The 27111-nt window shown below is 36.7% G+C and overlaps 1 protein-coding gene across 2 annotated transcripts in view; it reads left to right on the top strand.

The window, feature by feature from the left end:
• LOC100872944 (uncharacterized) overlaps positions 1-27111 on the top strand; it is a 191334-nt gene that overhangs the window by 91755 nt on the left and 72468 nt on the right. For both annotated transcript variants that reach the window (XM_086911682.1, XM_012493284.3), the window contains 2 exons: positions 8420-8958; positions 20301-20509. In XM_086911682.1, coding sequence (XP_086767808.1) covers positions 8590-8958; positions 20301-20509 — 578 coding nt within the window. In that variant the 5' untranslated portion in view covers positions 8420-8589. The remainder of the gene's footprint in view (positions 1-8419; positions 8959-20300; positions 20510-27111) is intronic.

Genomic DNA, 27111 nt, shown 5'->3' with positions numbered 1-27111 from the left:
AATACGCACTTGGATTTCGCCTTTAAGTATAGAGGCAGCGCGATCTCGTCGAATCCAAATGAACATCCTGCACGTCGGCGCTCCTCGTGTAATTTCAATGCGCGTAGGGCTACCTGATTATTTGGGAGAAACGTAGAATCTGAACGAAAATCTTTCTCTCAGTCAGAAAGAGAAGAAAAAAAAAAAGTAGAGAAGAATAGTTTTCAGATCTTCTTTCGAACAACAATAGGTGTAATAATCTTTTCTTCTTCTTATTATTATTACAGCACACTTATTATTATTACAAATCTCTGCAATAGCCATTTTTATCGAAATTTATATGCATATTAATATAAATGTGTATCAATCTAGCGCTGATCACTGCGTTGTTAATAACGACGATGTTCTGTAAACGAGGTGCAAGCAGGAGGCGAATTCGCATATTGGTCGCGCATCTCGGAAATACTTGAAACGCGGTTGCCTCCGCATTGACCTTCGTTAACTGGAACGTAAGTCACCGCCTCGGCTTTATCCGGCTGAATAATCGTAGAACGTAATGAACAAACCTTGCAACTAATTGGAACAGATTGAACGTACGATCGTACGTTGTGTGTGCGTGCGTGTGTATGCGTATGCGTCGCGAGTTTCTTCGCAATTAATAGCGCTGTCACGTTGCACCAATCTGCGTAACGATTGCAACAGCCCGCGTATCTCAATCGTCCCTTTTTTTTTTTTTTTTTTTCAATTAATCGTATTTAATACCATTTCAATTTCAACCAAAGAGACGACGAAACAAAGATTCGATGATCGCGATTGAAAGTATCTTCAAAACGAAAATATTTCGTTGTTCCCAGTGATTGGAAAATTGATCGATTGTGATGATCTAGATGTCTATGAGAAGAGGCGAACAGTGCCTTTTATCGATAATTTTAATTTTGGAAATAAAAAGTAATCATAGAGTGTCTAAAATTAGATGGATACGGTAAAACTCTATTATTATATAGTTTTTTTTTTTTTTTTTTTTTTTTTTTAATTAAAAATTTGTACGTGTATACATTGATAGATAGCCCTGATAGAACAAGTACAATAACGCAAGATTGTCAATTATTCGAAGTTTGAGAATTATTGAGACATAACGTCATATTTTAATTATTTTTCATTGATAATATAAATATAATGATAAATTCGCCATGTTCGTTAAGAATCGCTTCAAAAATTTCCTTAATATTCTTCTTCTCCATCATCCATGTTCGTATAAATAAAATAATAAAAATTTCATCGCTATACTCTATACAATATACAATACGTGGATCAAATCATACATAAAGAGGTTAGGTTCGCTCGCAAGTTAATTACTTCCTCCACGAATCATAAAAATAACGCGTGTATATGTATATACTATCAAATTAATTTTTTACAATACAATCCTTAAACGTTATAGCAATAACTTATCTTATCTCTTTCATCCACCACGTGAATCAATCCTCCGTCCACACAACACTCCAAACAAGCAATTCCCGCCGTTTCAAATTTCCACCGGTCGTTCCTCCTGCAATATAACCAGGCGTCGACAATCGGCCGCGATGAAAACCTGTCGTCTAGATGGGCCGATAAACCGAACCGGTAATTAATAATTAACGGTTAACAATTAAGAGTGAAATTAGCGCGTAACACCGCGACGTTTAATTGGATGGGGTGGAAGAAAACGTGGAGGAACGAGGTAACGGCGTGGAAGGAGGGATAGATAGAGAAGCTGGCAGGTGGTGCGCGACGGGACGCACGATTCCTTCGATGTCTCGCTCTGAATTTAATTTCCTCCGCGGTACACATTGACTGATAAATATTGCGGCCCCGGGAGATCCTCAAACGTCCGTATAATTAAATCCGCTGAAAATTCCTCGGCCACGTTCGATTTTCTCCCTCTTCCCAACTTTCTTCCCTCGTATCTGTTCCGATTTCCTTTGTAATTCGTTTTAATAATAAGCGTGATGCCTTCTGTTTGAACTGGCTTTTCTATTTCTTATCTCATGGCTTCCGTCGTATGTTTTTATTTTTATTTATCTATCTTTTGAATTCGACGATTTTTATAAGGATTGATAAAATAGGGTAGAAATGTGAATTTGAGGTTAGAAAGTCGACAGTCACTTTGGAGAAGTTTTTTTCTTCACTCAATGTGTCCCCATTTGTAGAAATTTTCGAAAGCAATTCTCACCTAAAATTCTTCCTTCAGTTCAATTTGAACACGCATTTGTTATAGAATCGGAATCGATGTTTTTAATTTAAGAAATTAAAAATATTTTTCTCAAAAGTATCTCAAAAATTGATTTTAAAATAGAATTTATATATCGAGAATAAAACTTGAGAAATTTGGTTAAATTAAAGCCAAATTTTTCATTGTCGAAAAATAATTAAGGATATTGATTTTTTCATAAAATGAGAAATAGAGATAGGAAATTGAAATGGAATTCATAATGAAGTATTGTTATCATTACACCGCATTAAGGATTGTAGAAATGTTCTTTTACATGCCATATACATGCCTGCAACAAAGTCGAGGTTAACGTCGTCACTGAACTTTCACGAGAAACGAATTCGAAACGAACCGTAGCAAGCACGAATCAGGGAACGAAATCGTGTTCAGTGGTTCATTACACGCCTAACATCTTTCTCGATTGTGTTGCTTTAAAGGATTTCGAAAGAAGAAAAATATCAGATAACATTAGACTAATTTATTACTAATTTATTTGAAATGAAATACATGTAACACACTTTATGCCTCTAATATCATTTTAATTGGATTTCGAATAGTAGATTAGATTAGGTTAAATAGTAATTTATTTAATAGCAATCAGACACTGCACAATGAGAAATTGAATGAAATTTTCGTCGTTCATTTTCTTTCGAAAGATTTCGAATCGTATCAGGTTAGGTTAAGATTAGATAATAATTCGTTTGAAATGAAATAAATCTATACGTGTAGCTTACCTGTTTAACGTCGTGCCATGTTGTTTCAAGAAATTTCGAATGAATTGGATTAGTTAGATTTAAAATGGAATAGGCAATTATATCCTCTCCTTGATTCCAAGTGTATAAAAAGGATTCGAGATACGAATCGATTCCAATTCGTTTCCAACTAACTTTTTATTGACGTACTACGCCTCTGGTACTCGTAATCAGAGTCATAATAGACTGTAATTAGCGCAAGAAATCGGTATAATAATTCTTTCCAACTTTCACTCCGTGGCTGCGTTTATACCCTCGTTCTATCCGACCGATCGCTCCTCGATTACCTTCTGCGCCAGTATTACGTGCACGTTTCCATAATTTCTTTTTACCTGTGCGCTAAATATCACGATCACCGTGCAACTTTGCGCATGAAATTACTATTCTGATAGATGAGGATTGCGTTACGATGTGTCTCTTATGAGATTGAAACGAGGTTCGGTACGATAAGTATTGAATAAGCTGATATTTTCTTGTTATCTTTTATGAGGTGTAAAGACTTTCATAAGACGATCGTGGCATAACTTTTGTTTCGTTATGCTAGCAACACTGCAATATTTTTTTCTATTAGTTCAATTCGAAATGTTATCTATTATTACTTCAAATTTTACGATTTTTATATCCGTTTATGATTCGTTTGTGTAGCAATAGCTTTTAAGTCATTTGTTTCTAACCATCGTTAGATAACTCTTATGCATATATTTTACATTAAAGATCTTTGATATCGTCCAGTGTTTGATTTCATTAATTTTTCTAATAATAAAATTATAATTTTAATATTCGTAAATTAATAGCAGATATGCCAAGTAAATAGCGAACGATTTAAAAATCTTTTAATGAGAAGATAACAAATTTTTAGGTTATCTTCGATAAGGTCATTTTAAATAATTGAGTATTAAAAAAAAGTTAAGGAAAGTTCAAAGATCGTTTAAATTAAACAAAGTTCGAAGATCATTAAAATGCTAAATATACAACTGTTATGTATATAATAAATTATCATCTCAATATCATTTCTCTTAATTCGAAATTTCTTCTAACAGTTATATCTGTTTCACGTATGACGATAAGCTAGGAAAAAGCGCACTAAACCTGTCACTGCACACGAGCTGTAAAATCGTAAAATTTTGAACTAATAGTGGAGAACACTATTTGTAGACTGCAGATGTTTATGGATATTCGTATTTTCATCATCACAATTACGGAATCTAAATAAAGATTTGATCTAAATATTATAATGAGCGTTTCATGTTCAATATTTTATATATTTTTAGATATCATGGAACATAATTCTGTTCCACAAATATTGCACATAAATACAATCTATTAGGTTACAATGTGAATGCGTTTTTCTGGCGCATCAATATCAAAATAAATACATAAATAAACAGATTTACTTACAGACTAGATAAGCTTCAAATAAACAGATTCTTACAAGAAATGATTGCATTTTTATATAAGTAAATAGATTCTTCTAGATCTAAGAATAATTAAGTTTTTCATATAAATTCTTACAAGACTATAAACACACGTTTCATTTTTCATATATTCAATCCATTCTACAAACACATTACAAATTTTATTCGTCAAAACGTTGCTGCTTCCAGAAAGAAAAACACACTCGATCGCATCTTAACGGAAAGAAAATTACTACTACTAGTATATATCCAACGTAGAGAAACATTCCTCGTACCTGCGCATGCGCACGCAACCAAGCCTCGTCTCTCGTGTCACTCACTCAGTTTCTAATCTTAACTTTCCAATTAGTAAAGATTAAAATTAACAAAGCGGCAAGTGGAACCAGGTATCCCTTAAACGTTTGAGGCAACGTTTGAAAAACGGATATAGAAGAATAGATTGGATATTTGTGAGGTTCGTTCCATCTCGAAAACGGTGAGCACCGTTATAACCTTAAATACCAGGTACCAAAATAGGGCGACGTGGCACGACGAGGAGAAGAAAAGGCACTCGTTACTCGTCCAGGACAAAAAGACAGAAGTTTCAGTATAGGTGGACGATCCTGTCCCGAAGCGACACCCGCTGAGCTACCAGGAAGGACGATTATTGTTAATTAAGGTGGGCGTGTCGGGCAGGTCACACGCCAGGTTTCACGGCCCTTAACGAAGGGACAGGTCAGCTCGTTTTATGAATTCTAATGCCGGAGGCCGGCCCGCTTCACGAAAATTTTCACCGACCGATTTGCATTTCATCTGCCTTCGCCGACAGGTCGAGGAGAATTTTACACTCTTCACCCGCTGCTTCGACTCTCGTCGCCTCTTAATGTAATTAGTACCCCTATTCACCGCCACGTTGGATTATCCACCTTTAACGAGGCTGTTTGATAACCAATCGAGCGGCCATTGTTCGCCCAACGTTTTTCTCCAGTTAACGATTCCCGGGAAAGTATGAGTTTTTCGAATTTCGAACCCGCAATTGTGCAAGCTTTGGTTCCCTTTGAATTATTTTTAATCCATAGTTTTTTTTAAATTTAAATAAAAACTTACTAAGTATGCAGGATATTTTATTTTTAATTCATATATTTCAAAGAAAACTTGTAGGATTTGGAAATGGTGATCTTTTTAAATATTATATTTCTTTAAATCTATTCTATAATTTTCTTTATTTTTTCGATAAGATTTAATTTCCAAGATATCTTGTTATCTAAATCAAAGTAGTTTCTTTAATTAATAGTCTTATTTTAATATCAAGTCAATAAATCAAAAAAACGAATGGATCAATTGACGTTTATCAATTTTTCAGTAATCCTTTTATATCAATATGATTAAATCTGCAGGATCGATTTAGATTTCTGAATCGCGGAGATGTTATAGAAGATGAATTCGCTTTTTCTGCAGGAATGCATATGCCACCAGTCGTGCTGTGACGAATCAAAAGACGTTAACGATATTATCAGGCGGGATAATCGAAAGAACGAGAAAAAGTGATTGAACGTTAGAAAAGATCATGAAGGGGTGTAATTAGACCGAGCTTTGTTCTTCCTTACCGCAACGAATGCCTCGTTTCCGGTGCCATTGTAGCTCCATTGAGGAACTCTACGATCGAAACGAGAATCTTCCATCAATTCCTTCGAATCTCTGTTTTTCTTGGACCCCGATTCGAATTATTGGCCGGAAAATTAGACCTTTGATGTCGTCACGCCTACATCAGCCGCAAAAAAATTTAGTTTCTCGAGGAAATATAAATTCTCCGTTCCCCTATTCAACGTTTTCTATCCGCCAATCAGTTGTCTAAAACAGTGGTTCTCAATTATTTCTCACTTGCACGCCAATATTTAATTTTTACTCGTGAAAACACTTTTGACTAGCACATTTTGCGGATCATATCTTTGGAAAATTGATATGATAATCATAACTTGATATAAATATATTCTTTTAATCGACATTTTTCTATATCAACGTTTTAAAATCGAATGGATTATTATTCCAAGCAGACTGCCAGAGCAATACTAACATTACTTCTATTCTTAAATTATTATTCTTAAATTAGGTAAACCGTTGAAAACTAACTAATAAATTAAATTAGTTCAGATTAGATTTGTCCAAACATCAATAATATAAATATTATTTCAGATACATTTATCTTCTAGCTAGATAATTTAGTTTTTGTATAAGAGATTTTATATAGATAAATTGAAAATCATCAATCTCGAAGAGGGAAACAATACTTTTCAATTGTAATGTCAAAAAAAGAAGCCATTACCATTAATCTTCAATCAATCATATAATTTTCCACTCGTAATCTCAGAAAATCGAGGCAAGCTCCACGATAAGAACTGGAAACTTTGAAATGGCCTGTAGTCGTTCGACTATAATCACTCGATAAACAAATAAACCAATCGAGCATTGATCCTCGTAAAATGTTTATCACGCCAATCGTATTCTCCCGTAGTTACAATAACAATCCTCGATACGTCTCTGCCTGTCTTGTCGCGGGGATGATCCTGTAAAGAATAAAGATGGAGGGGAACAAAGAAAAGAAAAGAAAAGAAAAGAAAAGAAAATATCTCAAAGGAAACAAGCGAGAAGAAACGAGGGCGAACAAGACCACGTTTATCACCCTCCCTTCGACCACCCTTCGTCCCTTCGGATCTTCATCCCTTCCCTCCACTACACCATCATGCTTTACCATCGTTGCATCCGGATTGAATTTAAATATTCCTTCGGCGGACGAACTCTTTCGCGAATTGCCCTATCGTAAAAGGTGCCCTATCCTCACCCTCACCCTCGCCACGGATCGTTTTCGCTACGAACCGCTGTTTCATTGGAATCGCGAGGGTGGGCGGTGGGTGGATATTATGAAATCGTTGCGCGTCGTCTTAAGGGCCAATAAAATTGCACGGAACCCCGGCCACGCCGGTGAAATTAATATCAGCCAGGGCACAGTTCCATCGAGGGGGGAATGTAATGCGGCGGTCTTTACGACCAGTTCTGGGGGAAACTGTCGCGGCCTAAATATCGTGCTCCTTTCCTCCGGGAGGAGGGACGGGGAGGGGATTTTTTTTTCCACGAGTCGACTCGTGATGAAAGAAGTTTCGAAGGCTGTTCGAACTTTGCAGATCGAATTTGTTGATCGATACTGTTGATTTTGGGATTAATTAGGGGGATTTAACCTTAAGGGATATATCGAGAATTTTAAGTGTATTGTGACAATTTTATCAAATTGCGGGATATAAATTAATGTTAAGGTATTCCATCGTACAAATAGACGATAAAAGAATCACTTGTTGTAAAACTTTACAACAGTTAACTTAGGTAGATTTCGTTAGAATTATGATTCGGGATTCTGAATCTTTTTTTTTTTTTCAGGATTCCTGCCGATTTTTCTATTGTTATATAAGATTTTCCAATTTAATTTCATAGCGGTATTTTTATGATGTTATAAATCGTCATAAATTAAAGTAGATTGCAATCAGAAACACGTGGTTGCTGGTCAAGAAAACAAGCAATAGACTTTTATTACTTAGGTACTGTGGATGGCGTTCAAATCCCTTTACGTAACCTAATTATATGAACACGTACATTAAGTTGAAGATATAAAGCCAAGATTATTTTATACGTAATTTCGAAATTAACTTCTGCTCAAATTTAACGCAATATCTAATTATTCTACTATTCCTTTCTGAATCAAAATTTATAACTTGCACATTTCCTCATTCCAGAATACACGATAAAGGTGTAATTAAAATCCTGTCAAAAATAAATTTTCCTCGAACAAAAGAAAAATTAAATTACAAAGAAATTAGATTAGAATAGATTCATCAATAGATAATAAGCACGTTTCCAATCTCTATCCTCCACCTGTAACCATAATCCTAACGCCCACTACAGCCCATTGGACATCATCATAAATCCAAACATTCCGGCGAACAACCCCCAAAAGCCACCCTTGTATATGTACATCTTGCTATTTCTCGTTTCAGGTATCAGCAGAGAACCGGAAGAAGAGAGCCGGTTCTGGCAGTGCCGCTCCCCAATAAGCTTCCAGTTAGATAGGCCACGAGCTTTTGTTTTTTCGTCGTGGGAAGCTGTTGGTGGGCTCGTCGGGCCCACCCTCTCATCGGTCAAGCTGGCGAGCGCTCTAACCGCTGGTATGAACCCCCACCACCCGGGCCACTCCGCAGCCTACCCGCATCATCCCTCGCTCTCGAGCAGTCCCCATCATTCTGGGCCCCATCATGGCTACAGCACCGGTGGAGGAGGCGGTGGGGGCGGTGGTGGCGGCACCACCACCACCCCGGACCTGCCAAGCCCCCACTCGCCACCTCATGGCCCCGCCATCGACCCAGCCACCCCTTACGGCTCCCTTCAGCCTGGACAGGGGATGGGCAGCAATGGACATCATCACGGCGGTGCTGGAATGATGGCCGATCATCCACATCACCCAGGCCACCCTCACCCCCACTTACCAAGTCATCCAGCTTATCCACCGGTTAATCACAACAATAACTGTACGCTTAAGGTAAGCTGTTTTTTATTATAGGTCGATGAGAAAAAGACATATGCTGTTATATCGTGGTAAAGGGTAATTTTTTTTTTTTTAAGTGAAAGAAGTAAAATAAAGTAAAGTAGTAAAACAAGGAGGTTTTTTTTTTTTTTTTGGTATATTTTTAGATTTTAATAGTTTTTAATATCTCTTGTTTTTACTTACTTATACTAAAAAAAAAAAAAAAAAAAAGAATAAAAAATAAAAATAACGTTTTTATTGTTTTTAAACAAAGGTATAACAAATATGAGAAGCAATAACTCCTCGGTGTTATTATAACAGTATTATAAAGTTGCTTAAAACGTTCAGAACTGAGATCAAAGTTTACATCGTTTTGCCATAAATAAGTTTTAGATACTGTTTTTCTTTATATATAGAAATATAGGAGAATGAAATTATATAGGTAGAATTAAAGTGGATTGGGGGACTTAAATTATCGAGGAAATTTTTTCTTTCTTTCGAACGTGAAAGTTAAATTTATTTACATTTTCAATTTATCTACAAAGATCTACAATTTTCGAGAAACTCCTGCTAATTTTAAATATCCAAATTTTATTACGTCGTAAACTGTATCGTTTTATATATATATATATGCATCGTGCCTCGTGGATTAATAATTTCCCATCTTCAGTTGGAATCCCGTATCATTATACTTCCTGTTCTTTTTATTATCCCACTCGTTTCCCATTCAATGCCCCCTTCCCCCTCCCCTCCCTCCTCCTTCCTCTCTCTTTCTCTTTTTCTCTCTCTTATTCTCGTTTCTCGCGACCGTTACAGAATCAAACGACGAATGAAATTAAATTAAAATCCCTCGTTAATGAGGCCTGGTCGAGTGTCGTCGTTTCCCGCCAACCCTGCTCCACACCGTTCGAGGGGGAGAAAGAGAGAGGAATCGGTCTGCTCTCGTTTCGTATCGCATACGTTCTCCTCGTACGATTAAAATGCACTTTCTATGCTGGCTGGTCGCGCGAGGATGGTCACGAGAAAAAGTTTTCAACCGGAAGCAGCTGGAACTGCATACCCGGCTCATTGTTCGCCTAATAACAAACTGTCGTTCATTACGTAATATCGTTCTCCTTCGCTATCTAATATTCGAAAAAGTAACACATACCAATCTCGAGAAATCGCACGCGTATTATATCGAAAAGAGGGTGATTCGATAATTACCTGCAGTTTAGTGACATTTTTTTTTTTCTTTTTTGTTTACAGTGTGCGTTAAATGTTTTCAACAATTATCGATCTTTGTTTATCATGAATGTATATATTGATTTTAAGAAGCTTATTTTCTTTTGTTTATTAGAGAACAGTTACTTACGCTTGCTTTATGTTAGGTGTAATTAGGATGAGTGGTACGATTAAAAAATATGGGAGGATACAAAGAATATGAACCGAGAGCATTGATTGAAAAAAAGATTATGTCAAATTTTGCGAATAAATTGTGGATAATTGTTGAATTGACGAATATAAGAAGAAGATTTAAGAGATGATTCTGTTGTAAAATAAAATAAATGTGATTTATTTTTCGATTGTTATTATTTTTTTTTTATAAACAATTTAATTTTGTTGTGGATGAAGCGAAAATAAAACAAAACTTCATGAGAAAATTTAATTCTTTTCTTTTCGAAGAATTTCTTTTATGAAGAATCATCCCTCCTTGATTGTACAACGAATAATAGAACCCTGTATAAACAGCTGTAGAAGAATATAGTAATGCAATAAGAAATTCTCGTATGTTGAATATGGCAGTAGAATGAGTATCTGCTTCACATTCTCTTTTTGTTTCGCCTTATCTGATGCAAAATTAAATTGCTTATTATTTGAAAAATAAGCTTTAACAGGCATTTTACATACATCTTGTGTTTGTTAATCTTTAGAATTTTCTGTTAAATTATCTATATATCATATTTCATCTGAATATTCTTGTATATCTTTAAATCTTAAAAATCTTTCTCAAAATTTATCTCAAACGATATAATTAAAAAAAGAAAGGGAGATTCTTTGTATAAAAGTAGATTGAAAATGTAAAGTGAAAGATTGAAAATTGTTCTATTCGTATCAAAGAAATGCAATTCAATAACTTATTATTGAAATAAAATTATTATAAATAAAACATTATTTATTAATTTATTTATATCTTATTAATATATATAATAATTTATCGAATCAAGATTTTTGAAACGTTGAAATTATTCTTTTTTTTTATTATGAAATATCGTTTTATCGTTTTGGTTTGAAGAATTAAGATTAGAAGAACGAAGTTTGTTTCATGTCCTTGTTGCAAGATAGAATTTGCATATTGTCTTTGGCAAAAAAAAAAAAAAAAAAGAAAAAAAGAAAAAGAAAAAACTAACGTTAAAGTCCATCGAGTATACACGCATTAATCATATATTTCAATTTAAAAATAGTATAATATCTACGGTAATGAAGATATCAACGATAAGAAGCGTAATATTAATGGCGTTTATCAATATAATAAATACAAAAATAAATTATATAGAAATTTAAAAAATTATTTTAAAAAAATCTATTTAATATTCATGTACATTTGATAGTGGTAAAAACACTTTAAATTACTAAGAACAAAAAGTTCGTAAAATATTTTTTGTCCTGTGCTATCGAAAAAATTGCAACATTTTTTTTTTTTTTTTATTGGTCCGTGTAACTGATAGTGTTTTCTATTATTAGTCGAAATATCATATGACTTATGATTCGTATGCGACGATATTTTTAGCGGCCACTTGTTTCCAACTTGTTGTCAAGTGAAACAGGATGATTCACAATCTTTGTGAAAAAATAAAGAAATAACGATAAATTAAACGAAATAAAATTTTAAAAATCATTGAAATGATAAATATGTATTATACCATATTATCATCTCAACGAACGAAATTTACGCAAATTACAAATGACAAAATGTTTGTAATGTTTCAAATAACGAATAGTGAAAAACACAACAAATTACAGAAAACATCGCAATACATTTTCAATATATACACAATGTATAATAAGATGCGCAATACTTCTATAACACGAGCAAAAAATTAGTCTACTTACTTTCTTATTGACGGAACGGATTTTGGAAAGTAATCATAGAATTAAAATTCTTAAAGAAATAATACAACAAGAATACACGTTTCGATCGAAATTACCAACAAATTGAGGCAGAATTCAAGAAAGAAAGAAAAAGAAAAAAACACTTCGATAGAACTTAATCTTAAGCAGTTCTAACAACGATTAGATTATACTTTTAAATCACCTTCTTTTTTTACTTTCAAATTATTCCGCACTTGCAATGAAAAAACAATTCTCATCGTTCTCGTACTCCTGAAATAAAACGAAATACATTATATTAAAAAAAACCCATATAATTTTCAAACTTCCCGCGCGAAAATAGAACACGAAAACTACGCAACGTAGAATTCCAATCACGATGTTATAAAAAGAAGATATAGATATTCATATTCTACAAACGTTTTATTTCCACGCCAAGTAGCGAATGAACGCACATCTCACCCCCCCTCTTCCTGTTCCCATTACTGGGTCACCGAGTGCAACCTCTCTTCCTGTCCAATCTTCCCGATCTTGTCAACAGATCAACGTCCGAAACGACTTTTCACCCGGCCGGAATCGGCGTAACGTACAACAGGTGGGACCCCGAGAGTAAACCCCGTGGCCGAAACCTCTGTTAAACGGGGAAGAGAGCGAAGAGAAGCCGGAGAACCGCGGCGGGGTCGCAGGCTAAAATTCAGAAGGCATTATCCGTCTACGTGACCCTCACTTAGCTCGCCATTGACAAACGTAACAATATAGGCATTTACCACGGAGAAATATAATTGAATAGGGGCGGAGGGGACTGCGAGGAGGCCAGGCTGCCCCCTGGTCGCCCCTTTCCCTCGAAACGCCGCCCTCCCCTCCCCACCCCGCCCGTGATCCGCTCCACAATACTCGGTCTCTGTCCCACGCCCCCCTACCACCGTAACTCCGTCCTCGTCCGGCCTGGATGGGTCTCGGTCCCCCTTCAACGTTAGTTAGGTCCTTTCTAGGCTCACCTTTTTATTCCCCCCACCAGAGGACCACCGCTCCTGCTGCGGCGGCTTGCCGGGGTACCTGAACCCGGGGCCTCTCGCGAGGCATTCAGAGGCCCAAAGCAGCCACGGACCAGTCAGTTTGCTGCTGACTTCGGTCGGGACCGGTTCGCCTTTTTCCTCTCGCCGTGGCGCGTGCTCTCGCCTCTTTCTCCTCTTCCTATCCTCTGCTTTTGTATCAGCTCGCGAGCGTCGTGAGACTCCGTGACCGCTTTTTGCGTCGCGTAAGAGACGCGAGCAAGAGGTTGTTGTTGTCGCCGCCGCTTTCACGTGTATCGCTCGCCTTTTTTTTCCCTCCCATCCTGCCCTCCCTTCCTCGCCTTCTCCCCTCCTCGTGGTTTCACGATCGTGTGGATTGTGCGGCGTTTCGAAGATCATCCACGCGGGATGGTTACGCGGTCGGGAGAAGCGTGCTGTCGTTGGTCGCCGACGGCTACGAAACATTGTAACGTGTAATACGGAGATTGTAAGAAAAGTGGAAGGGAATCGTGGTTGTATTTCTTTCGTGGCTCTTTATCCGGTGGATGGATGATTCGTTTTATTAGTGGTTGGTTTGGTTTGGTGGATGGAGGTGGTTGGTGTTGTTGGTGATACACGGCCGATCAAGGACGAATGGTATCCGGCCAACGTGTGAATACGTGAGAGATTGGACCAGATAGGTCGTCGCCACGCTGTTTTCGGGGCCACACTTTGTATCTCGGGCGCCTGGTTCTCGGAGGTGATCATGGAGGTGCACGCGCATCACTACAGCGCCATCGCGTCGCGGATGAACCAGATGAAGTGTTTCACCGGGGATAAAATTGTAAGATTGTGTTCAATATTTTTTCGAACGTGATCCTTTTTTCCCCGCGATTATGCGCCGGATCTGTTGAAAGTTGTGGTTCTTTTTTCCTTTTTTCTTTTTTTTTTATTCCATGGCTCTCGAATCCGATTCCGTAAAAATTCTGTTACGCTCGATGATTTCTTTCGATACGAAATCTATTTATACGAAGGCTGTTTCTCATATATTTCGTACGTGAAATTTTTTACTCGATACGATGAACGAGTTTGTAAGAATATTGAATAAATTATTCAAAAATTCTTATTGGATGGATGGTTCTAGATATTCCTTCGAAAATTTTGCTACATCGACAATAACTTATGTAAGAAAGTTAATAATGTAGCAAAAGTTCGTGAAGTGATTCATCATTTTGTTTTCAAGGATATCGAATAAATAATTTAACGATCCGTATAAATGTCTTTGCAATATGATATATTTCGTATCTTTCATATATACGAAATAAGCAATTGATTTATTATTGAGCAATTATCGTACTAGATTTATTTTAAATTGTGGATTTTATAAAAAGAAATTTCAAAAATTTCAAAAAGATCAATTGCTATTTAGTTTTAATTTAATTCAATTTCACATTTACTCTGACTATCTTGTTGTCTCTTATAATATGAATATTCATTAATTAATTAGGGCTAAACGGATTGAGAAAATTAAATAAACGTATTCCATTTTTAATCATGAATTAGAAGGAACGTTTCACAACAAATTTCCATCTACTTAATTTCTATAACATTTTACATAATAACCGTCTATAATCGATCAATTTCATACTTTATCACAGATACGACCTATCACTCATCTCATTGCAATCTATCTATCTTATTCATATACGAATATACAAAGTTTCGAAAAAGAAAAAAAAAAAAAGAAAAATCGATTAGCTCTCTAACGCTCCAACGTTTCTCTAAAGTTACAGTTTACAAATTTCGTAGCGTGGCAGTCCGAAATTTCGTCAGAAACTCGCCAGGCCGTCGATTCCCCTCCTCTTCCTCTCCCTCAGCAAATTGCTCGGACGACTCTCCCCGGCAGTTCCGATTGCCTTGATTTATCCCGATACTCGCCCGTTTCCGATCACAGTCTCGCGTTAATGGTATCGAACGTTCGTATTAGCCACGTTCCCCCCCTCCTAAATATGCATATTCATCGATCCATCCGCGCCGTCCATCCCCCCTCCCTTCCTCCCTCCCTTCCTCCCTACCTTCCTCCCTCTCTCTCTCTCCCTCGTCCGTTCGTTGGAAGACAATACGCGCGGCGCTTTTTTCTTTTCCTCGCCCGTGTCGCGAAGATGGTTCTCATTAGGGAAATCGTGGGGAGGAAGTAAGGGGTGGGGGAGGGGACTAATTAAATTTTTCCAACAAGTTAACGATTGCACAACGAAACACACAGTTTCTCCTCGCGGTGTTTGTTTAAAACGACGCTGCTCGCACCGTCGTCTTCCCCTTCTCGTTGTATTTTTTTTCCCTTCTTTCTCTCTCTTTCGTCCCTTCCACTGATTCTCAGTTCAGACAGAACTCGTGGAGGAAGGAAGGTAGATGGTAGAAACGATCGAATCGCGGATGGATCGAGAGGAGATGACTCTCGATCTCCCACGCGAGAGGCTTTCTCGTTCGATCGTAACAGAGATGGTGGAAAAGAAGGGAGAAGAGGGAGGAGGAGAGTGAGTTCGTCATCGGTGGCGAGCTAATTATCTCTATAAATTATCAATATCGTCGCGAGGACGAGAGACGGTCTTTTTTCGTTTCACCTCTGTGCAACGGCTGGTAACACGGTCCACCTTGAACTCTCTCCCTCCCTCCCTCCCTCCTTCTTCCTTCCACTTTCTCCCGCGCTTTTCATTAGGATCGCGTGGACGCACCGTCGCGATATCTCCCCGCAAGATCAAAGGCGAACGATAAGCCCTGTTTTATGTGGGATTCGCGTATGCGACGCGCGTCTGACCATTCTTTTACGCGGCTATTCGTGAATCGCGTGAATTTACGTATGCGACACGCGTTTTGAGTGTTTTCCTTCTTTTTTCTTTTTTATGCCTAATATATATATATATATATGTGTGTGTGTGTGTGTGTTCGAGAGATAAGACACTTGTCCGACGTTTAATTTCTATTATTTTCGTTCAACTTTTCGGTCGATCGTACGATTCCCCTCGTCGAAGAGAATTGGTCGCGAGGGTAACAGGAAATCATGCGATAGGTGATAATTTATGGACAATTATTTTCCGAATCGAACGATGGAACGACGACATTGACGAAACGGATGTAACAATTGTGTTTATTCGCAGTTTTCGACGACATAGATCGGAGAAGAATCTTGAAAGAAAAAGAAATTCAAAATTGTGTTGATCCTTTTGTGCTTGATCATCGATGGACTTTCTTCGAATCGAACTGATGAAACGAAAACAAATATAAAATAAATAATACAGTCGGACCCTGACTTATGTCCTCTCGGCTTGTGTCGTTTTTTTTTTTTTTTTTTTTTATTTACGCATGTCATTTTTATTAGCAATATCATTAGCATTCTATATTATATTCGTATTTACGTATTAAATTATACTGTACACACGCAATAAACGTGTATATTTTTACATATTATATTATTATTATTATTATTATTATTATACGTTCGCAAAATTTTACCCATAATAACCGGCTAAAATTTATTTTTATACTATATCTAAGAAAGTGTAAGCAAGTTTTATGGTAAATGAAACGAATGAGGGTATTATTGCGCCGATCGACGTACCGTAAATCGAAGAGGTGACGATTTATTTTTCGATAAGTATAGAAACAGTTATAATAATACGCGGGGAATTTTTTTTACATTTCTTGGAAAAAAGACAGGGAAAGCGTTATAAATCATCGATCTTAAATTATGAGAATTAAGAAAAGAAATTGTGCATCGAATGGAAATACGACACGTGAATATCGTGAAGAAAGGTTTAAATGTACATACCTATACATATGATCAATCGCGATTCACGAATCGTGTGCGAAAAAAGGGGTTAAACCCGTAAAGGCAAATCACGAGAGGAGGATTTCGCAAGAAATTTTCATAGAAGGTCGGAAGAATGGTTCCAGATATCGGCTCAATTTTGTATTTACGACGCCACGATCAAAGGATGCCTTGGCCCTTTCGTTCTTACGACTTGTTCCGCCCGATTATCATAGAAATCGTTCCAGTAAATCAAGCAGTAACCTTGGAACCAGTTGCCCTCGCTGTTTTTCGAGGTACGCGCGTGTAATAACGAAAGAAATAGTTTCGTTTGCTCGAAACAGGTTGTGAGAGGTGACGGAATCTGGGATGGTGGTGTGGAGGCTTGAAAAGTTTTACGGTCTCCATTTTGACCGAGTAAACGCACGGGATACGAGTTTTATAACGTGCACGGTGTTAATATATTCGTATAGATACCTTTGGAGGGTTGATTGGTGGAAATTAAAAAAAGAGAAAATATTTGGGCTTGTCGTTGTTTATTGAATGATAAATTGTAAATAGTGATTGAAAAGTATAATAATAAGTAAGTAAATAAATTTAATGTATTTATTTAATAATTTATACAATTATTATATTCCTTTGGAGGGTAGATTGCGCAGAAAAGTATACGCAAAAGTTGATCGAGTGTTGTTTATCAAGTTGTAAACAATTGAAGTTCGTAGGTCTCGCTTCGCAAACTAGGATAGCGCGCTTAATAGCTTAATAAATAAACCCTTTGACTTTTGTATACCAACACTGCTTTGACCTCTAAAATGAGACGCCATCGAGACGCAAATATTAAAGAAGTAATCGAAATGTTAAGATTAATTGCGAAACAATTTCTTACACGCAAGAATTTTTTGTTTATAATAATGTCAATAGTCAAATCCTTTCTTTGAATTAAAGATAGACGAGAATAACGCGCGAGCCAATATATCTATTATCGATAGAAAAGTATGCCATCTTAATGTGTTTAAACTGTATATTGATTTTCGTGTTACGGCAAATCGAAGAAAAGACTTGAAAAGGCAGGTCTTTAGCCTCGAATCCGTTTAGAATTTATTATGCGCTTGACAGAAATTAATGACATTCATGACCCGCAAGAAAAGGTACGCCTTGAATTTCGAGCTTATTGAAACGACATACTCCCCACTTTTCAACGAAAATTGGTCGCGTCTAAATGTCCTTCGTTACCGGAAAATTTCCTGTACTACTTGCAATTAGACCGTCTTTATTTTTTTTTTTTTTTTTTCCTCGTAACAAAAGAGTCGCACAAAGACGCGACTCTTAATTGTGCCACACGTTAGAGCACATTTAACAACGAAATTCTTGAGATTTGTCTCTGCCAGTTAATGGATATTGCGTCGAGAGTGTAATTTTTTTTTTGTGTACGAAATAAAAAGTTTTTTCTTTCTTTTTTTTTTCGAGATTAAAATTATTGTAGGACAGCCTACAATTCTGCGAATTCATTTGCGAAACAGAGCAATTCTTGATTACGCTTCATTTTATGAATATTTTATCTTGAAATCGATTAGTTTACAGCACTTTGAATTTATCCACAAGAATAGAACGTTTAATTACATAACATTAATATTCTCTAATACTTCTTAATAATATTGCATACCTTAATTAATTTTCTCTTTTAATAACGTTTTATTATTTATCCAATAATTTTAAATTACAAGTACTTATTAGCTTAGCTATTAACTAATATCCAACATACTTATCTATTTATTTAATGTTTCAATTATTTATTATTTCTATTTTGAATTAAATTTTATAAATATATATATATATTATATTTATTTATAAACACCATAAAAATATATTTTCTCGACTTCTTGAAAATTACATTAGAAACTTCTTAGCGTTATAATATTAATATCTAACGTTTTATATAACGCTTAAAATCAATCTTATGTACGTTATAATAGTTACAAAATTACTTGTAAAATTGCTCGTATAAATATAACAAATTATGAAAAGCATTCGAATACTTTCGCGCGTGTACAACTATATCTTCATCAAAAATTCTCTGTATTGGTAAGCTTCGACGAGTTCTCGCCACAGCAACGACAATTCCCAACCGTGGTTTATCGGATGGCCGTATATTTTAATAATCAGCGACGTCAGCCGCGATTATTCACGCTTACCGGCGTTTACATAATCGAGCGACTAAGTGTTCGCCGAGATTGCCCGCTTGACGCACCACGATGATTTATCGCCAGTTAATGACTTTCGATTTCGTATTAATTATAGCAATGTGTGTCTCTCTCTCTCTCTCCCCCCCTCTCTTTCTCTCGTTTTCCTCTGATTTCTGCCAATAGAAGCAGAACCGTTGATCGTTGTAGGTTCACATTGCAAAGTGTTATTACGTTCAACACCAGTTTCGTTGCGTAATCGGCCAATCGGACACTCGATAAAACAGTTGAAGTCCGATTAAAACGAGAAATGTCGCGATGTTCGATCAATCTGCTAATGTGGTTTATATATATACGTATAGTTACACTCATAAATATTGGCGGTATATGGAAACATTTCCTTAAATGATATATTATAGTCAATGTACAATTATTTTATAACGAAACATTTTTTCTTTTTTTCTAAAAATTAATATTTTATTTAGAGTTCAATTTCTATAATTATTATTATATTATCACATTGTTAAATCGTATGATTGGTGTATGCTAGTATGTGATATATATATTAGTATATAATTTAAATAATATACAAGGATATCCTCGATACAATCGGTTATTTTAATAATTACTCTTTTTAATATCTATTGTACGTTCGTAGTTGATATATATACACATCAACCATGGAAAGTTTTTAGTTAATAGATGGAATTAAAAAAAAAAATTTGCACCTCATCCTTGTTTTATACAAGTAGATAAATGATGTTTGGAAAATTACGAGTGTTTTTCATTTGTTTAACAAAGTGAAAAGCTATCAATTCATGTGTATCCATGAAAGTACCATTCAACAGTTTGTTTGGACAAATCAATTTCCACTTCACACCGTTAGTTGGCGAAGTTCGCGCACTTCAGAGTCCTGCAGAGTTCAAGTCACCGAGTAACTTCATTCCTTCTTAATTGCATGAACCAATTATTTATTCGAGGAATCGTTGAAATATAATTTCGAAATCTCGACACGTTATTTATACCTTTTCTATGGAAAATTTCTATGGGAAGAAAGCAAGTAATTTTTCATCTCTCTTTCGTTTTTCCAATACCAATGGATTTCCCATTATTAAATATACATATTAAATTCACCTTTTACTTTATTTATTTCATGAATAAAATTAATACACGAAATATCTCGATCCATTCCACTCGAATAATGGAGACTACTCTGTTACGATTTATTAGAAACGTCTTAATTGCAAATTATTATACGTATAAAACACGATGTTTCTTCTTCTGTTGCAGCAAGAAGGAGGCCCAAGCGGACCAACGGGGATCCAGCAATGCGCCGGTTGCGGCGGTCAAATAGTAGAAAGATGGCTGTTGCTCGCAATGGATCGGTATTGGCACAACGGTTGCCTCAAGTGCTCGTACTGTGGCGCGGCACTGGCGGAAATCGGCCACTCGTGCTACACCAGGAGCGGCATGATCCTTTGCAAAAGCGACTACAGAAGGTAAGGATGCATTCATGTTTCAAACTAGCCCGAGCTTGCATTCATTCTAATGGTACGTAGATATCTTTTACGAAATTACGAAACGAGCCTATAAGGATAGGAAAAATTCGATTTTTCAAGTGGTTTCAACGCGAATGATATGGAAAAAGGAAATTGAAAAGTATAAAATGAGTAACTTGTAATTAATGATTGCTGGGGAGAAAAGGTCTGTAACGCTGCCCGCTTAATTCTTTAACACTGTGATAACCGGTTAGTTTCAAGCATAATTTTCACGTTAAGTATTAATAAAATATGTTTCTGTTATGTTTGTGGAGAAATATAATGATTTGAAAAATAAAAAAAAAAAAGGTGCAAGTAATGAGCAGTTGAAGAAATGCATATAAATAAATAAATAAGTAAAACATATTGGCTATTAACTAATGGCTACGTGGCGCTAGTATCGCGTCACCGGTCATCACAGTGTTAATATGCTCATAACGTGCATTTTCCTTATTGATTTTTATGGATTCAAAAATTTTAATATCTTGCATCGTCATTCTATTCTTATTGCCACGAATAAAATTGAACATTTTAACTTTTCAAACGAAAACGGAAGATGTAATCTTAGATTAATTAGGGACTTGTTGAAGATAAGAAGAAATCTCGAAGTATAATCTTCTTTTAACGAATTTTTCTATAGTGATAACCTTTAAAAAAAAAAAAACTGAAACTATTGTTACACAATTTCATTAACGAACAATCAATCCACGAGATATTTAATAACTAACGTTATCTTCTTATCGTTCTATTTCCTAACATTTCTAACTAATAGATTTAGTTTATCTGAAACAGTGTAAAATATTAGATAGTATAGTTACACCTAGATATCCTTCGAAATGTAATAAACTCTGATGTTAAATATTATTCACGAATTGTTAATAATTTATACCATCGAAAGTACCATTAAAAATGTCACAATTAATCGAATTACATTTTATCCAAATTGGATTGAGCATATCAAGTTGAATTTTCAAACAGCCTTTTACACCTTTATCACAATTTATACATTTCGATTTCGACTACAAATTACAATTTCACCGTTTCTATTATCAATTGCTCGAAACTGGTGGCATTACTTAGGGGGATGACCCGATTGCTCGCCTGAAACGTCCCAGCTCGCAGCCGTTGATTGATCGCGAAACAGGATTACACGGCACGAACGTCGCGTTCCGCGCTTCATTAAATCGCAGACACGCAATTGCCCGACCGATTAATTCCGTGGCTGTGCTGCTCGTAATCGGCCTGTTCGATTATTATAACCACGCTTGCCGACTTCTTCCTCTGAAGAAAAAGTCGTAGGGAGATGTTCATCAAGGAAGAGTTGAGTCAATGACAAAAAAAAAAAAAAGAAAAAGAAAAAAAAAGAAAGAAAAAGGAAACTGTTACGCGATCGGTTATATAAACCCGGGGCACGGGTTGTAGAAATTAAGGATAATAGATACGCAACATTTTCACGGTGATAAACGGGTTGGCTACGGGTGAATTAATCGCGCCACTTCCGGCGCATCGGCGATTACCGACCGAGCAGACTCGTTGGCGCCAAGTATCGTGCAATCAACATTCCGCTCGTGCAAAATAGCTGCAATCTAGGAAGCTGTCACTTCACGGTGACACTTAGCCGCTGATTATATACGCCTCTTCTTCCTTCGTCCCGCTCTTCAAACACTGTTTGCAATAACGCGCGCGTGCGGAATCACGAGTTTCTTTCATGATCGTGTATTTTGTCATCGATTTCCACCGATTTGTTGTTTTTACGTAATTAATGTGGAACGAAAGGAGGAAGAGAAGGTTGGGAATTGTTTGATTATCGTGAAAAAAAAAAATATTATTCACTTTGCGTATGATAGAAGAATTTGTAAAATCTTCTAGAAGAGGAACGAGAGGTAATGAAAATGAAGTGAGAAGATTTCTTTTTTTTTTTTTTGATTCGTGATATAAAAGTTCTAATAGTAGTAGTGGATCGTAAAGTGTTTTTTTAAGAGGTCGCTGCTGTCGTTCTTAGTTAATAACTTTCAGTACTCGTTTCTTTTAATGTAATTACGGTACAATATAATTACAGTGCCACTCATTTCTCTGGGAAAAAACCGTGTTAATTTCCTTAATGTTCTTTACTCTATATGGAGGTTGCCCCGAGTTATTTGAATATTATAAAAGAGAATTGAAAAAGGTTTCAGAGAGAGAAAAAAAAAAAAAAACTGTCCTAATGAATCTTTTATACTTTGCCGCTTTAGGAATATCGAAAGGCTCGTTAGAAACTTGGAAAAGTTTCCATCTACACTTTCTATTTTTTGAAAATTATAAGATAACTTTTATCGATACCAGTGTTTACTTTCTCAACTTTTATCGATACCAGTGTTTAGCAATCGAGCGTTGAACGATTCCCAAAGATCTGAAATAACGTCTCGTCGATCGCGGCTGCGGATCGATTCGATCTTCGTTTCCTTGAATGATTAAGGAAAGGAAAAAAAAAAAAAAAAAAAAAGAGAAAACCTCGTCGTTGAAAACGGTTAATCGGCGGAGACCGTTCCAAATTTAGAAGATTCGAGGTCAAAGCGCAATTTAATGAGAAACAGACGCAGAAGTTAGTTGGCATCACCTTAAAATAGATCGGCACAATCTGGCCAGGGCAGCCGGTGTGTGTACGAAATCCAATGGGTGTCCGTCCATATTTTTTCTTCTTCATCGACCTGTTAACTCACCGCGAGACGATGCTTCTTTTCATCTCTGATTAAACCTGGAAAATATACGATCCGGTCTTCGAACGAGAAACAGCACCGTAAACTGAAATTTCCTTTTTTTCTTTCTTTCTTTCTTTAACGATCTCTGATATAATTCGATAAATTTACGGTTGATTCTCATTAAAAAGGATGAACACGTATAAATTAATATTTCGAAAGTTGAAATATTATTTTTATCCTCTTTTTTTTTCTTTCTCCTTCTTCCTTTTTCCTTTTTTTTTTTTTTTATCGAAAGTTTCGTCATCACTCGAGAATTGATAAATTGGATAAACATGAAAGAAAGTGACACGTAGTCGAAACGAAATTGGCCGGCGTTCCGGGGATGGAACGAATTAATTAAACGGTCGACAATGAAGAAAAATATTCAGCCCCGTGGCAGTTCGAAGTAAAACGGGTCGGCTGGTCGTTATGAAATTTTATACTTCGTTTAATTAATTCCTTTATTACGATCTTCGACGGGGACTGGTTTCGGTATAGGGAAGGCTTTAAGAAACGTTCGAAATTTTCGTTCTCGTCGAGAGATGGGAAAAAATATCGAGAAGTCATCGAAAAGATAACTATAATACTTGCGATTATTATTTCTATAATTTGCATTAAATCGATTTTTTAAATCGTTTATAACTCTCAATAATTAAATATGCAACATAACGAGTAGTGTATTTCCACTTATTCTTGTCCTCAGATTATAAATGCAAACCAGTATTAAAATCGACTGATTTGCAAAAGTAATGAATTCGAGTGGAATAATCAATTTATCGTGGAATATTAAAAATGTTTTTAAACATTTTGCAAAATAAAATCTTTGGACAAACAAATTTTATCACACTCGTTTTTAAAGAGATTAGAAACACATGTATCCTAAAAATAAACGAACAAGGAAATCAATTTATTTTCAAATAATTTTATTATTTAAAACAATTCTGACTTCTGATAGAAATGTATAACAGAAAAAGAAAAAAAAAAACATCCTAACTCGAATTTAAGAATTTGTAAACAATCAAAAACGTATCGAGCTCCAACTTCGTACACTCGGATAGGATAGAAAATTTCATTTTCTCCGGAATTGCAGCGGTTATAAGATTCCTCGGGAACATTTGTATTCGTGGTCATGGTAGTCCTCCTCCTCCTCCTCCTCCTCGTCGATACGATCGCGACAGACTCGTCCGCAACGGCACACACACGCCCTAATCTGTTAGCACAGTCCAACGATTTAGTCTAGCGTAGTATCAATATTTGATTACGAGGCGTCTCCGTCCCGCATGCCGGAATTGGAGACGGATTCGTCCATCTAGATGTCCAGTGGCGCGCTCCTTCGTATTTCCGGAAGTCGGTTGTCGTCGTGGAAATCGATCCGGCTGGGATCACAATGCGGGGGAAAAACGTCCCGTTAATTACGATCGTGCGTCTCCTTTGCTTCCGAGGAAATGCTTGTACATATACTTGCAAGATCTTTGGATCTGGCGAGATCGGATATTTTTTCTTCGAGAGGAGAGGAATAAATTAAAAAATTTGTTTGAGACGAAAATGTTTTGATTAGTAGAATTTGACTCGAGAGAAATAAATTGTTTTGAAATAATGGTAATAATATAAATTTCGTTTCAAATGAAGAGGTATACGGGATGCGAGGAAGAATAGAATGATTGAGAAGAAAAAGTGGGTTTTGAAAAATAGGAAATAAGTCTAGATTAAATGGCGAATGAAATATTCACATTGATTCATTTTCCGAATATGTTATTATTCAAATGTTATAATTAAAGATGAATACAGCAAATGAAGAGTAAAAATTATATTTGAATTTAGAATTTATGTATATACGTTATACTCTTGGAACTGTGTATTTTTTATGGTAAAATTAAAAGGAAATCGAAAAAGCATTGTATGTATTTTTTATTTTCACTCTGGACAGAGTTGTACAAAGTTATACCGTGGAACATCTTTCTTTGGAAATCAAAGTCAGAATCAGAAAAGTTTGAAGCGATGGAAAAATTGCATCCAAAGAGAATTTTGGAGAAGATGGTGCACTCTATCATAGATTGCAGAGGATACCCAGAACTTTAACCCAACTGGTGATCGTTTCGTCACATAGGCAGTACGATAGGATACACGAGATCTCACAGGAAATTTATAAAAGAAACTTGACTCTTAAAAGAGATAAAAAAAAAAAAAAAGAGTTGACTTTATTACACGGAACAATTATGAACAAACGTTTCAAAAACGTTTCTGAAGTTTATAAATCAAAGAAGAAATATTTAAAACGCGTAAAAGAAAATTTAAAATTGTCATTTTTCTATCCATTGTTATAAGAAGTTTTAAAAATCATTTGGAATTATCGCGTGCAATAAACATTTTTCAAAATTTACCAATATTACAGATCGAAAAAAAGGAATATTTAAGATACACGAAATTCAACGTTCCTGTATATACTACCCCCCCCTCCGCCCCCCGCCAAAAAAAATTAAAACTTAAATATCCAAAAAAAAAAAAAAAAAAAAGAAACTGCAAAAAATTTCCAATTGACGAATCGAGGAAGAGACATTTAAAATGCATAAAAGAAAATTCGGCGTCACATTTCACCGCGTAAGTTCGGTGGCGGTAAAGGAAAAGTGGTTCAATTTGCCGGCAACGATTGCCTCAATTTAATATCCTGTTCGGTTTGCTCGTTAGCTTACCTCGATAGGAGGCGCAGTATCGTTAAAGACAATCCTTTGACGGAACGACTCCTCCGAGCAGGGCTACGTGTCCCTCTTTGTCTATCCATGTGTGTGTGTGTGTGTGTGTGTGTGTATATACACTCCGCGAATCAGCCACGACAATTCGGGCGGGCCCACCCCCACCCCCGATCCCGAAGACGCAGAGAAAATTTCCCCGTGAAATTTCGATCGGAAAACAAGCCGCTATCCGAATTGAGAGAAGTAGCACTCCGGAGCGGCAGTGACGCGACAGAAGCATCGACATCAGGCTTGCGGTAGGGGGTTGCTGTCGAGGGGGTGCGACCGAGAGAGAAAGAAGGAAGAGGCTGAAAAGAACAGAGACGATCGAATTGCACGTCCGGATAGAAACTTGTGGGGAGGGGAGAAGGGAGGGGGAAGAAAGGGAAGATGAAGCGAGATAAAAGAGGGGGAGCGATCGAGAGAGAGCGAAGAGAAGGTTGATCCAGAGACAGAGAAGGAAGGGAGAGAGAGAGATGGGTGAAAAGAAGAGATAGACAGAGGGAGAGAGGAATATATATATATATATAGGTTGGGAAGAAAAGAGGGACGGAGAGGAGAAAGATAGGCGGGGGTAGGAGAAGGAGGAGGAGGTAGTGGTTCGTTTCTTTTGGATTCAAGGAATGTTTCAATCAGTTTGATTGAAGGGCTGAGCCACGGCAAGAGGGTAAACTCGATTTACAGCCGTGCACGAGGGGGGTATGGGGAGGAGAGTGAAAGAGAGAGAGAGAGAGATAGAGGGAGGGAAACGGGGGAGTTTGGAGTGTGTATATATATATATATATATATATATATATAGGTATGGGAACGGTTCGAGCCGGGACACACGGGGGTACGAAGGTTGGCGAGGCGGGTGAGTGGGTGGTAGTTTCGGGAGGAAAGAGGGAGGGTGGCAGGGTGGCGGGTGCCACAATCACCGAGATGCGTCCAATCACCCCCAGCCTCCAACGCCATCGGGTTTCGGGTGCACGGACGAGGACTGAAGGGATTGAAGGTGTACGGAGGGTGAAGGGGCAGGGGTTGCGGAGTGAAGAGAGCGGCCAATCATCGCTCGGCTTTCCGCTGGAGCGACGTCGTCGTGGTGCTGGTTTGGCCTAGATGTGCAATCAGACCGCTT

Source organism: Apis florea, unplaced genomic scaffold (genome assembly GCF_048593485.1).
Source record: "Apis florea isolate Af1SG1 unplaced genomic scaffold, ASM4859348v1 contig_3326_pilon, whole genome shotgun sequence".
In the NCBI taxonomy this organism is placed as follows: domain Eukaryota; kingdom Metazoa; phylum Arthropoda; class Insecta; order Hymenoptera; family Apidae; genus Apis; species Apis florea.
This window is presented reverse-complemented; position numbering and strand designations above follow the sequence as displayed.